General features: G+C 34.5%; 1 protein-coding gene across 11 annotated transcripts in view; it reads right to left on the bottom strand.

Annotated features, from left to right (window-relative positions):
* ADK (adenosine kinase) overlaps positions 1 to 13,531 on the bottom strand; it is a 558,353-nt gene that overhangs the window by 391,080 nt on the left and 153,742 nt on the right. For all 11 annotated transcript variants that reach the window (XM_001148292.7, XM_009458758.4, XM_016918649.3 and 8 more), the window contains one exon: positions 3,689 to 3,767. In XM_001148292.7, coding sequence (XP_001148292.1) covers positions 3,689 to 3,767 — 79 coding nt within the window. The remainder of the gene's footprint in view (positions 1 to 3,688; positions 3,768 to 13,531) is intronic.

The following is a 13,531-nucleotide window of genomic DNA, read 5'->3' as shown; positions in this document are numbered from 1 at the left end:
CTGTAATCCTCGCACTTTGGGAGGCCAACACAGGAGGATCACTTGAGGCCAAAAGTTCAAGACCAATCTGAGCAACATACAGAGACCCTGTCTCTACAACAAATAAATTAGCCAGGTATGGTAGGGTGTGCCTGTAGTCCTAGGAGATGGAGGTGGAGATGGAGGAAGGAGGACCCTGTGAGCCCAGCAGTTCAAGGCTGGAGTGAGCTATGATCACACCACTACATTCCAGTCTAGGCAACAGAGCAAGAGATTCTGTCTCAAAAAAATCAATAAATAATGAACAAATAAAATTATTTGAGTATTTTTTTGGTATGTGTTTTTTCTAGCCCACTGTGGCCTCTTCAAAAACAGAAACAGGCCAGGCACGGTGGCTCATGCCTGTAATCCCAGCGCTTTGGGAAGCCGAGGCGGGTGGATCACAAGGTCAAGAGATCAAGACCATCCTGGCCAACATGGTGAAACCCCATCTCTACTAAAAATACAAAAATTAGCTGGGCATCGTGGCATACACCTATAGTCACAGCTACTTGGGAGGCTGAGGCAAAAGAATCACTTGAACCTGGGAGGCAGAGGTTGCAGTGAGCAGAGATCGCGCCACTGCACTCCAGCCTGGCAACAGAGTGAGACTCCGTCTTGAAACAAACAAACAAACAAAAAAACCAGAAACAGCATAAAAATATTTGTTTTACTATAATCTTCTTTTTCCATTCTCATTCTCAATGTACTGCCAAATCAGAGATGGGCATTCCTTTGGTCCCATATTTTGTTAATATTGTACTGCAGGGCATCTATGTCCAGCAACAATAATAGCCATCTTTTAGGCACATATCCAAGGAAGTCATTTTCTTCCATTTCTTTTTTTTTTTTCTCCTAGAGACAGGGTCTCACTATGTTGTCCAGGCTGGTCTCAAACTACTGGACTCAAGCGATTCTCCTAACTTAGCCTCTCAAAATGCTGGGATTACAGGCATGAGTCACAATGCCAACCTTTTTCCATTTCTTTCAAGTCAAAACTCACATTAAGTGCTTCTACAAATTTTTAAAAAACTGACAAAGTAACCAAAAGTGTTCATTAAGAAAGTATCAATTATCAAACTTAAGCAAGTTATACCCCTTTTTAGCAGTGTTATATACATGCTGTGCAGGATATTGAGCAGATAAGAACTTTTCACTTTCATTAGGAAGAAGTTCAGACCAAATGAAATTTACCAAAATTTACATTTGTACTGTGTATCAAATAAATCTAGAATTGTGTTTGGACAAGATATCAACCATACTTGTTTTTGTTGCCTATGGTTTCATTAAAATCTTCAAAAACATGATTTGACATATCAAAATACCTAAGAGCTTTGGGGACATTTTCTTGTTGACATAATTTGCCATATCACTTGATACATGAAAGTATGATTACTAGTAAGATCTGACAGAATAAGTTACCCAAAGCTTCAAATTCCTTTTATTACCTTGCTAAAGACAGGAACAAATAAACCACTACTAGAATACGTTGTTAGAATGAATGTGAAATATTGTTAAAAGAAAGTACAAAAGAATAAAAGTAGGCAATGACTGTTTTATTATGAGACTAATATCAGGGAGAAAGCTGAGGGAGAACTTAATTATATAATTAATAAACTTTTAGAAGGCAGAAACTGATGAAGATCCCCAAGAAAGGAGACAATTTATTAGTGAACAGCTAACAGCCTCCCGGTATTAGTTCATTTTCACACTACTGTAAAGAACTGCCTGAGACTGGGTAATTTATAAAGAAAAAAGGTTTAGTTGACTCACAGTTCAGCATGTCTGGAAAGGCCTCTGAAAACTTATAATCATGGCAGAAGGCAAAGGAGAAGAAAGGCATCTTCTTTACAAGGCAGCAAGAATGGGAAATGCCAAGCAAAGGGGTAAGAGCCCCTTATAAAGCCATCAGATCTTGTGAGAACTCACTCACTATCAGGAGAATAGCATGAAGGAAACTGCACCCATGACTCAATTACCTCCACCTGGTCTCTTCCTTGGCATGTGGGGATTATACAGATTACAATTCAAGATTAGATTTGGGTGGGGACACAAAGCCTAACCATATCACCCCCAGTTCTAGCAGGAGAAAAGACTGAAAACTGCAAAATGCAAAACGTGCCTTGATAAATTAAGGCTTTAGTAAATCATCCTTTTTTTTCTCTTTTTTTTTTTTTGAGATGGAGTCTCACTCTGTTGCCCAGGCTGGAGTGCAGTGGCATGATCTCAGCTCACTGCAACCTATATCGTCCAGGTTCAACCGATTCTCTGGCCTCAGCCTCCCAAGTAGCTGGGATTAGAGACATATGCCACCACACCTGGCTAATTTTTGTATTTTTTTAGTAGAGACGGGGTTTCACCATGTTGGCCAGGCTGATCTGGATCTCCTGACCTCAAGTGATCCGTCCACCTCGGCTTCCCAAAGTGCTGGGATTACAGGCGTGAGCCACCGTGCCTGGCCGTAAATCATCCTTTTTCTATTACTCTGGAAGTTCATAAAGTGACCACCAGGATGTTTTACCAAAAACAATACAAATCAATTGACCAATACAAAGACTCAGGCCACTTCATATTAATGACTGCCTTAAAGATTCATTTTTACAAAATATTTGAAAACTATGATTAAATCTGAGCTTGGAAGTATGTGGAATAATCATACTATATGTCTCAATCAACTAAGAGTTACTTGAAAAGAAATCATTCTGGATTTTATTCGTCAATTTTCCACTTCCCCAGTTCTTGGAGTTAATCAGAATTCAAGGGGAAAGCATTAATCCATAAAAAAGAAAAAGAAATCTAGTGTAGCAGAACTGACACATGATTGCAATGAGCAGAATTTTGAGTTAACTTCAAACTGCAGAGGTAAGAACCAGAGGTATGTAAAACTTGTTCATATCTTTCAAAGCTGGAAGATTAAACAGATCACTAACTCTCTCAATCAAGATTAGGTTAAGCTGGTAACTCAAAGAGTATATCCCTAATGGGTTTATTCAATTACTCATTGGAAGATATGGGAATAGAGACAGATATATAGATTTATAAAAGATATACACCGGTATAGATATATAGATGCATATACATATCTACCAACATATATGTCTATACATAGATATTTAGGTATGAATATATGAATGTACATTTATGTATATAGATATCTATATATAATACAGAGCAATTTCTACTATCTTGTGGCAGAAACGTCCTTCGTAAGGGGGACATGCAGGAAATGAAGAAGCCATAAAGTTTAATTACGTTAAAAACTTTGAAAGTTACATTAAGAACTAAGGCACAGTAAAAGACACTGTAAGAGTTAATGTACACATAACAAAAAATAAATACTTTCAACTTATAAAATAAAAAGGAATACTATCTATAAAATATGAAGTTTCTACAAATCTGTAACATGAAAAATTATAAAATGATAGTGAAAGGAAACAATTTAAGAAGAAACACAAATGAACAATAAACATTAAAAGTTCAAGCTTACCAATAACCAAAGAAATACCAAGTAAAATAACTTTTGATTAGATGTGCAATGACTACTAAAATCCCAATTCAAACGAACAAAACTATTCTACAGCAACACAATATAAAAGGAAACAATTATGCAAAATAGACATGGGTCTAGAATCATTTTGAATCCTTTTAACTTTTAAAATAATTAACCAACCTGAGCCACTTTAATTGAATTCTGGGTAGAGCCACCAGCATGATATTCGACTTTGAATTTTTTCACAAGTTCATCAAACCTATAAGGAAATCACAGTAGAAAAAAGTAAGTTACCTTCTGTGAGTTGCAACAAAGTAAACTTTTCTGAGCAGAAGAGTATTAAAACACAAATAGTAAAATGTTTTTATTGTTTAAGTATGTTGAATAAATGAATTGAAATACCTTATAACAAAAATACTAAATTTCCACATTTAAGAAATGTTTTCCATAAGTGTACAACTATAAGAATTTAAGAATTTAAAACAGACTGTCCATAATTGGCCATTAAACTAAACAGAAAGTAAAAGTAATAATTAATAGATTGCCAAATGGAGGTCACGTGGCAAATTGGTTAAGTCAAAATCAGAATCCCAGTCTCAGAATCACTTGTTACTACAAACATACAGAAATCAGCATGTATTTCTCCTCATTCCAGACAACTAACAGAGTTTTCTATAGAAACTAAACAAAATTTCACTTAATGTTACCCTTGGAATCAGTTCAAGAAGTATGAAAATTATAAGACCTTACACTTCAAAAGAGATGAAGTATATGTTCATTTCCTCTTCCACATCTTACTAAACGTCAAAAAATATGTTTTATGTATAAAAATAAACAAAAGTATAACAGTACTGCCTGTAAAGCAAGGAAAGAAAGATGCCACAAACAGACCTATCTAATTATATGAAAAGATGCAGCTAGAGAATGACACAGTTTCTATACACTAACAATTATTGAAAAATTTTTGAAAAATCAATAGTTGGATGGATTACCTGGGCAATCAAAATATGCATGGGTAAAAACAAAGATAAAAATAGAAAAGTTGAAATTTTTAAAAAGGCCAAAAAAGTAGATAGAAAATATAAGAAATTAAAAATATGAAATAAAAATTAAAAGGTGTAGAGAATTTATTAGGTGGTCTGAGATCTGTTTAACAGGAAATACAGAAAGGGAAAATAGAGATTATGAAGAGTAAGAGAGAAATGTTGGAAAAAAAAAAAAGGTGAAACATAAATATGGTCAGATTTTTCCAAACATCAAGCAGTTTTACAAGGGATTAGGGACTAGGACTCCATACTTGGACACATCTTGTTTAATCTCTCATATTAAGATAAAACCTTTAAAGCATATAATGTGAAAAATAATAATTACCTTAAAAGGAATAAAAATCAGACTAATACTTAACTTCTCAAAGAATACCGGATGCTAAAAATATAATGGAGTAATGTATTCTATGCTGAGAAGGGAGGAAATTTTTGAAACTAGAAATTTTCAATATGTACTCAAATTATCAGGTTAATAAGGCAAAGTAATATTTAATAATCCTTTTTCCTATGTGGAAAAAATTACTAAGGAGATGTTCCAACCTCTCCCCCCCAAAAGAAACAGAAGAAAGATAGAATGAGGTTAAAAGAAAAGTAGAGTGGTGTATGACTTTGAAAAAGAAAGCCATAAAAAAGTTAAAAGTGCCCATCATACACTATTGCATGCAAAATTCTCCCTTTCATGGAGAAGACTCCATAAATATCTCAAATGTTAAAAATCAAGTTTTTAAAAAGGTTTTAAATATATTGTTGAAGTCATAAAGTCAATCAATAAAAAATCAAACTAAAGCAAATATAAGGAAGAATAAAAAGGCAAAACAGTGTAAGTGCACTACATTCTTCATCTTCCAGTATAGAGTTTACAGACATTGTATAAGTTTGTTAATTAAAAATAAGCACAAATTCATTATTTAGACTTATAATGGTAAGCTAAAAACATTAACTTTTTTTTTCTTTTGGAGACAGAATCTTCCTTTGTCACCCAGGCTGGAGTGCAGTGGTGCAAACATAGCTCAATGCAGCCTCCACCTCCTGGGCTCAAGGGATCCTCCCGCCTCAGTCTCCTAAATAGCTGGGAATACAGGCATGCACCACCACACTTGGCTAATTTTTTTTGTATTTTTTTTTTTTTTAGAGACAGGCTTCACCATGTTGCCCAGGCAGATCTCGAACTCCTGAGCTCAGGCGATCCTCCCACCTCAGCCTCCCAAAGTGCTAGGATTACAGGTGCGAGCCATGGAGCCAGGCCCCTGAAAACATTAACTGTTAACAGTATTTGCATCTCTATGGAGTTAATATAAAAGGATTTTTTTAACTGGTGTTTATAGTTTACTTTTGTTTTTTATAAATTTCTCTAGGATAAGTAAAATAAATGTGCAATTTTTAAAAAATGAATGTCTTGGTGCTATAAATTCTTAGAAACTTTCTGTTCTAAAAAAAAAAAAAAGTGAATGTCTGTGTAACCACTACCCAGGTTAAGAAAAAACACACTGGACTGACTTAGAAACCCCAGTATCTTATAACTATCTCTCATATATAATATATATACACACATATATATACATACACACACACACACACACTCTCTCTATCTACAAGTGTCCTTACCCTGTTGTTCTTCATGAGTGCTTTGGCCGTTCTTGGTTTTTTGCACTCCATATAAATTTACAACTAGTTGTCAAACTCCAAAAACCAACTTGTTAGGATTCTTTTTTTGCGACAGAGTCTCGCTCTGTTGCCATGCTGGAGTGCACTGGCGCGATCTCGGCTCACTGCAGCCTCCAACTCCCTGGTTCAAGTGATTCTCCTGCCTCAGCCTCCCAAGTAGCTGGGACTACAGGCACATCCCACCATGCCCAGCTAATTTTTCTATTTTTAGTAGAGATGGGGTTTCACCACGTTGGCCAGGATGGTCTCCATCTCTTGACCTCGTGATCTGCCTGCCTCGGACTCCCAAAGTGCTGGTATTACAGGTGTGAGCCACCATGCCCAGCCCAACTTGTTAGGATTTTAACAGTGATTGCACTACTTATCTATATCTATGCTGGGAAAAGTGATATATTTCCAATATTAAATCATCTAATCCATGATTACAGTATCTCTCAAAGTTTCATAATGTTTACCACAAAGCCTCCACATCTTTTATTCTGATCACTACTTCATACTTCCTATGTTTTAATACTATTATGATATTGTTTAAACTTAATCTTTATTTGTGGCTGATATTTAGAAACATTCTTTATATCAATTTTTTCCAGCCAAGTTTCTAATATTTAATTAACTCCAATGATTTATGTGTTTTTAATAAATTAAACATAATTATCATTTGTGAATAAGGACAATTTTTTTCCTCCCCTTTCTTGTGTTAGTAAAGAGCCTACAAGCTCTAGCATAATATAAATAAAGAATAAATAATAGTAGGTGGAAATGGGCAAATTTAGTCTTGTTCTGAATTTTGGCCTGAGAAATCCTGAAGAATAGCAGAATTAGTCAATTTCCCAAAATTAGAAGTCTTCAAATAAGCGTTTAATTTTCCACCTTGATGTAGTTTTACTATGTGTATGTGTTGCTTCTACTTAAGTGTTAAACATTTTTAAATGTTACAGATTTAAAATAGATTTACATCTATTGATAGGTATTTTCCATGTTATTTCAAATGAGAAGCGTTAATTTATGAAAACTGATGCACAATGTAATCTTTTTGTGTAAACAAAATTACCCAATATTCATGTCTACTGAAAAGAACCTGGAAGAATACAACCAAGGTATTAACAGTAGTTATCGCCAAATTAGGAAAAATTATGGCTCTTTTATACATCTGTTTAGATTGTGCAATAAGCATATAAACTGTTTTGTAATGAAAAATCAACTTCATTTTATAATAAAAGAACATAGCAATTTTCCATACAATCATTTTTAAAGAACCATATATAGAACAAAGCTGAATAAAAAACAAGAGCAAAGAAAGAAGTGATTCTGAACAAAAAAGGCAGGGAAAGTTTAACATCTGAATTGAAATTTGACACTTAAGGGAGAAAAAAAAAAATTCAGGGTTGAGACTAAAACAATAAACATGACGTATTCAGAAAAACCAGTTAAACACAGACTAAAATGCAGGTCAAAATCAAAGTAGTAAAAACTGACAAAGAAAAGGTAACTATCAGGCTAATAAGTGTAGACATTATTCTTAAGGCTACTAGAAATTATTAAACTCTATTTAGCAACAGTGTGAAAAGCAGACTTTTTAAAAATGATGATAACACTGGACAGAGTAAAGAGAAGCAGACCACCTGCCTTTAGAATAGCTCATATGAAAGACAGGATAGAGAGACGAGACCAAAGTAAGGAATCATTCCGAAGTTGAAGACACAGGATGTGATAAAGAAGTGTAAGATGTGGAAGAGGGATGAAAATTCTGAGGTTGCTAGTTTGGATAACCAGTTGGATGGTGTTAGAAAAGAAATACAGGAGAGAAGAAAACTCATAAGAAGGAAAAGGAACTCCTAAGTAGCCAACTAACAAACCAAGAAATATTTATCTTTAGGGAACTGATTGTGCTGTGGCAAGACTAACAGGTGTTTAAGGATGAAAGAGTTTATGATATTATTACATTTTATGGGAAACTTCTATATATTTTCCTTACATGACTTTTTCCATAGGAAATAAAGTATGGGAATTTTAGTAATTTATAGATTCCTTCTTACTTTCTCCTTTTGGTTGACATTCTTTGTCTGAATGGGGTGGCCATATAAACACCTCAATCAAAAGCCTGACAGAATTGGAAGGACAGTACCTGATCCATTTTTCCACCACAAGCCTACTATATTAATTATCATTGGAAGAAATTTAATAAACTTTGTAATATTATAATTATTTATAAGTTACATTATTACAGGAAAAAATTATAACAAAGATATGAATATAGTAATATTAAACAAATGTACAAAAATGGCATTAAAAATAACAGAAGCAAATTAAGATAAAGTTGAAAGAACACAAAATATAAGACATAAACACTTATAGTTTATGAAAGCTGAAATATAATACGGGATGTCCTTATACTAACTGTTCAACAAAATGATCAATAAATTCATTCAATATAATTATTTTGTCTTTAAAAATTAATTTACTGTCCTCCCACCTGTCTAAAACACAGGTCTAGGACCTCTGTTGGACTTTTTCTTTTCAAGAGTGATGGTGTTTGTTACTGATCTACACTTCATACACCCCTCTCCCTTTTTTCAGTCTCTTAAACCTCCCTGCTACCTCTGCTCTCCAAATGTACAGACAAAGCAGCAGAATCAATATAGGAATATGATGTTTATAACTCTGCTTATAAGAGATTTGAATTCTTACTATGTTCTGTCTCCTAGCAATTCTGAAGGTACAGCTTATTTGTGACTTTAATTGTATCTGTTGTTTTGAGGAAGATAAGAAAATTTAGATTCATTATTCTCTAAGTCCAGTTTAAATGGCTTTTGATGGTATAAGTGGCAGCCTAAAAACTAGAAGATCAACACAGTAATCAAGGATATATTAAGATCATGTAAAATAAAAATAGAAATATGTAGAATTAAACACTTTGTGGTTGGAAACTAAATGTATTACTTTTAAATAAAAGGCAACTATTGTAAGTTATATTTAGGATGCATTTAGAAAATGTATCCTGAAAAGCTAGAAAAACAATAGAAAAAGTGAAGAGAACAATAAGGAATACAAAAGCGACAGAAGAAATTTTAAAACACAAATAGCACTGTAATTTTTAATGTGTCATTTTTCTCCTTATCTAACACGAAAAAATAAAAAAGACTTCATGATTATACCCTTCAACATAGAATCATTTATTCCTATATGAATAAAAGTACTTATAAATAAGATATAACAAGAATTATGAACAGGAAAATGTCCACAAAACCAACACTTTACAATTTCCAGTTCTACCTAAGGGCAATTGCTTTCCATTTTCAAAGAAACTAAAGCCACTAAGTTATTTCAAACTCAGGGGTGGGAGGGAAGGAGAGAGAGAGAGAGAGAGCGAGTGAGCATATGAGAGTGTGTGTGCGCTCAGCATATTATCAGGAGAAGAAAGAAGACCTCACGTTGTGTTAACATCAGCACAGCATAAAAACAACATTAACAATTTTTGAACATTTCATAGATTGATGTATGAAGAATAGGACATGTGATTAAAATCTTTACAGTGAAATTCCAAAAATTTAACTTCCTTAAGAAAGCATTCATAACTGCCAAGTAGAATTTCTGATGAAGTTATTCCTTAAACTTCTCATCTAACCAAATAATTAAAAACATAAGTAATTCTAAACAGGTTATACGTATTAAGATCAAATGTTAATAGAATAACACAGGGGGGGAATCGACAGGCAAATTGTAAAATTCAAAGCTTTGAAATCTTTTACCACAAATGTTTAGTGAGGTTTTAAAAAACTCAAATGTCAGTTTGCTAAAAGCCAAAATAACATTTTCCACATGCGTTTATATTTAAGCATCTTTTTAAAAGACGGAAAAAGTAACAGTTATTCAAAACTAAGGTTAAGCTATTAGTTCATAAGGATTGTAATTTAAAGACACTTCTTGAACCTCCAATTTTATTTTTTTGATAAGAAAGCAATTTTAAGCATGTATTGCTTAGATAAGCCCTTATTCAACTCTAATATGTTTAAAGGTTTAATTATTCCCATTTATAACTCTGAATATGAAGATCATTGTACCTAAGATAATCAAATATACTGCTGAAAAGCATTTTGTATATAAGTATAGATGATTAAAATAAAATGAATTATTCCTAAATTTAGATGCATGATAAGTGCATTAGGTTTCTACCCATTGTAAGAACACAACAAAATTTCACTAAACCAATTTATGATTTTCATTAAATAGTAACTGGTTGACATTTAGTTTTAAATCATAAAAAGAAAAAGTCATATGTAAGCAAAAGAAAAATACTGCAGGACAGTGGTTCTCAAAATTAGATGAGTAATCTCATGGTAAACCTAGAGCATCACCCCCAAGTCCACCGGCAGGTACTTCCAAAACACAAATTATACACTCCACCTCCCTTACTGGTTTGCTTTCAGCTGCTATTTCTACCAGAGTCCATGGTTTATAATGGGCCTGAGTTTCTCTGACCATAGAAATATTCCAGAAACATATGTAATAGATATGGAGAGAGAGTAGTTAAGCAATAACTAGCTAATTATTTCTCTCTAGCAAACTTCAAAAAATGTCACTCATCAGAAATACTCAAACACCTAAAATCTCTTATCAAAACATAATATATGGAACTTCCGATTCTGGGTAGCATATACTGTATCACAGCCAACATTCCTACTGATGACACCTAGGAAGGCCATATAAATCAAGTCACATTGTTAATGGTACCAAAGAGCTCTGAAGCAACAAGGACAAAGTGGATAAATTTCCGGAGAGGTGAGACCTGTTCACAGGGGCAGGCCAGAACTGGCAGCTTTTTGTTCCACCTGCCAACATTTGCAGCCAGAAGCATGAAGACAGAGAAACAAAATTTGACATTTCCCAAACCTAAAACACACAGCTAGTTTGCCCCAAAACACATTTGCTGAATTCTGAAACTGAATGCTAAGTTAAAGAGGTTAACCAAAATAGTTCCAAAAGCAGAAAGTTCTCTGAGTCTAGCTGTGCTTACAAAGACAGAACAAGAAAAGAGCAACTAAAAACATAATAGGCAAGAAATGAAAGCCCTAGAAGGAGTGGAGAATAAAAATAAGGATCCGTGGCACATTTCCACTGGGGTTTGGGGGGAAGGATATACTTATACTGGTTACATGTGGAACCTGAAAATTCACACTTTGTGCTTAGCAGAAGATAATGATAAGGAAGGGGGCAATAGGGGGAAAACAGTAGGGATTTTAGCAATTACATAAGGCTGAAGTAATAACATTGGAAACTGAAAACCTAAAACAAAAGATCATTTTCCCCTTTGACATAATTGCCAAATTTTGAAGGCAGAAAGAAATTAAGCTAGAAACCTCTGCATTAACCTGGAAACCTCTGAGGTCAGTTTGGTACCCTCATTCTGGTGGACTGTTTCAGAGCGGAGACCACTGGTATCAATTAAAAGTCCTAGAGGTTCAGGCTCTAGGAACAGAAGCAAACAGGCTCGACTGAACTGTCAACACTGAAAAATCAACTTTGACCTAGCTTAACCCTTAATTTTTATTAAGGTAATAAGCTCTCCCCTCACTCCGTATCAGCCTCATACAGAAAAGAGTGAACACTCTGGTAGAAGATACAATCTGAATAATCTACAATTTGCATATAAAGTGTTGGTAAATAATAATAAACTGAAAGTTATAATAAGAGGTAAAATAATTTGACTAAAACACAAGAAAGAAAAAAGCAAGAGAAGAGTATCTGCCTACTACTTAGACCCAGACATGGTTACAGTCACAGGAAGTATGTGCAGAGCTGAGAAAATAAAGCCCCAGTTCTCTGGCTGGATTACCAAGGCGGAGAGCTCCAGGGAACCACAAACTACTAGGACTCTTCAGACAGCTAGAAAAAGTGAAAAGACTCAGCAAAGAAACAGAAGATAAAGAAGATAAAATAAAAATATTAGAATTTAAAAATTCAATAACTAGAAATTTAAAACTAACTAGATGGGCTTAATAGTAAAATGAAGAAGACTGTTAATCAGTATACTTAAAAATAAATCAATAAAAATTTTCCAATCTGCAGGACAGAAAAAGGATTTTTTTAAAAAATGAAAAAAGACTCAGACCTATAGGACAATACTAAAAGATCTAAATTTGTGCATGAGTAACAGAAGAAAAGAAGTGCGGTGCAGAAAAAAAAAATTGAAAAAATAATGGCTTGACCAGGCATGGTGGCTCACAACTATAATCTCAGCATTTTGGGAGGCCAAAGCAGGAGGACTGCTTGAACCCACGAGTTTGAAACCAGCCTGGGCAACATAGCGAGACTCTACTTCTACAAAAAAATAAAAATAGCCAGGCATAGTGATGCGTGCCTGTAGTCCCAGCTACTCAGGAGGTTGAGGCAGGACGATCACTTCAGTCCAAGAGTTTGATGCTGTAGTGAACTGAGATTGTGCCACTGCACTGCAGCCTGAACCACAAAGCAAGACCCTGCTTCTAAAAAAGGAAAAGGAAAGGAAAGAAAGAAAAAAAAATGGCTTAAAAATTTCCAAATTTGATTAATGACATACTCTTAACAGATTCAAGCTCAGAAACTCCACACAGGATAAGCAAACACAAAATCCACACTCATACACAAGAGAAGAACACAGAGAGTGGAACCAAGGGATATACCAAAATTTAAGTGGAGAAGGTGCCAGCAAACAGGGATGGAAACAGCCACCTGTCAGAAAAAAGAGCTAAGGGAGGGGTGAAGCTGTGGGGGTAAGGGAGGAAGAAAGGAGAGGAGCAAGGAGGGAAGGGGATAGGTCCAACATGGCCAAGTTCCTCACTACAGACATATAAGATCAATTTGATATCAATATATGATTTCCTATAGTAGAGTCATCAGGGTAGGCAACATTCCACAATGGTTAGAAGCAAACGCTCTGTCAGACGGACCTGGCTTTAATTCTATATTCATCTAATTGTATGACATGGGGCAAGTATGGCTGGCCCTCCATATCCGTATGTTCCACATCCATGGATTCAACCAACCACAGATTGAAAATATTTGGAAAAATATGTATTGAACATGTAAAGAGTGTTTTTCCTTGACATTATTCCCTAAACAAGAGAGTATAACAACTACTTACACAGCATTTACATTATATTAGGTATTATAAGTAATCTAGAAATTATTTAAAGTACATGGGAGGATATGCATATGTTATATACAAATACCACAGAATTTTATATCAGGGACTTGAGAATCCTTGGATTTTGGTATCTGAGGAAGTTCCCGGAACCAATCCCCCATGAATACCAAAGGACAACTGTAATTTAAG

The sequence above is a fragment of the Pan troglodytes genome, chromosome 8 (assembly GCF_028858775.2).
Source record: "Pan troglodytes isolate AG18354 chromosome 8, NHGRI_mPanTro3-v2.0_pri, whole genome shotgun sequence".
In the NCBI taxonomy this organism is placed as follows: domain Eukaryota; kingdom Metazoa; phylum Chordata; class Mammalia; order Primates; family Hominidae; genus Pan; species Pan troglodytes.
Note: the sequence above shows the minus strand (reverse complement) of the source record. Positions and strands in the feature narration are given on the sequence as shown.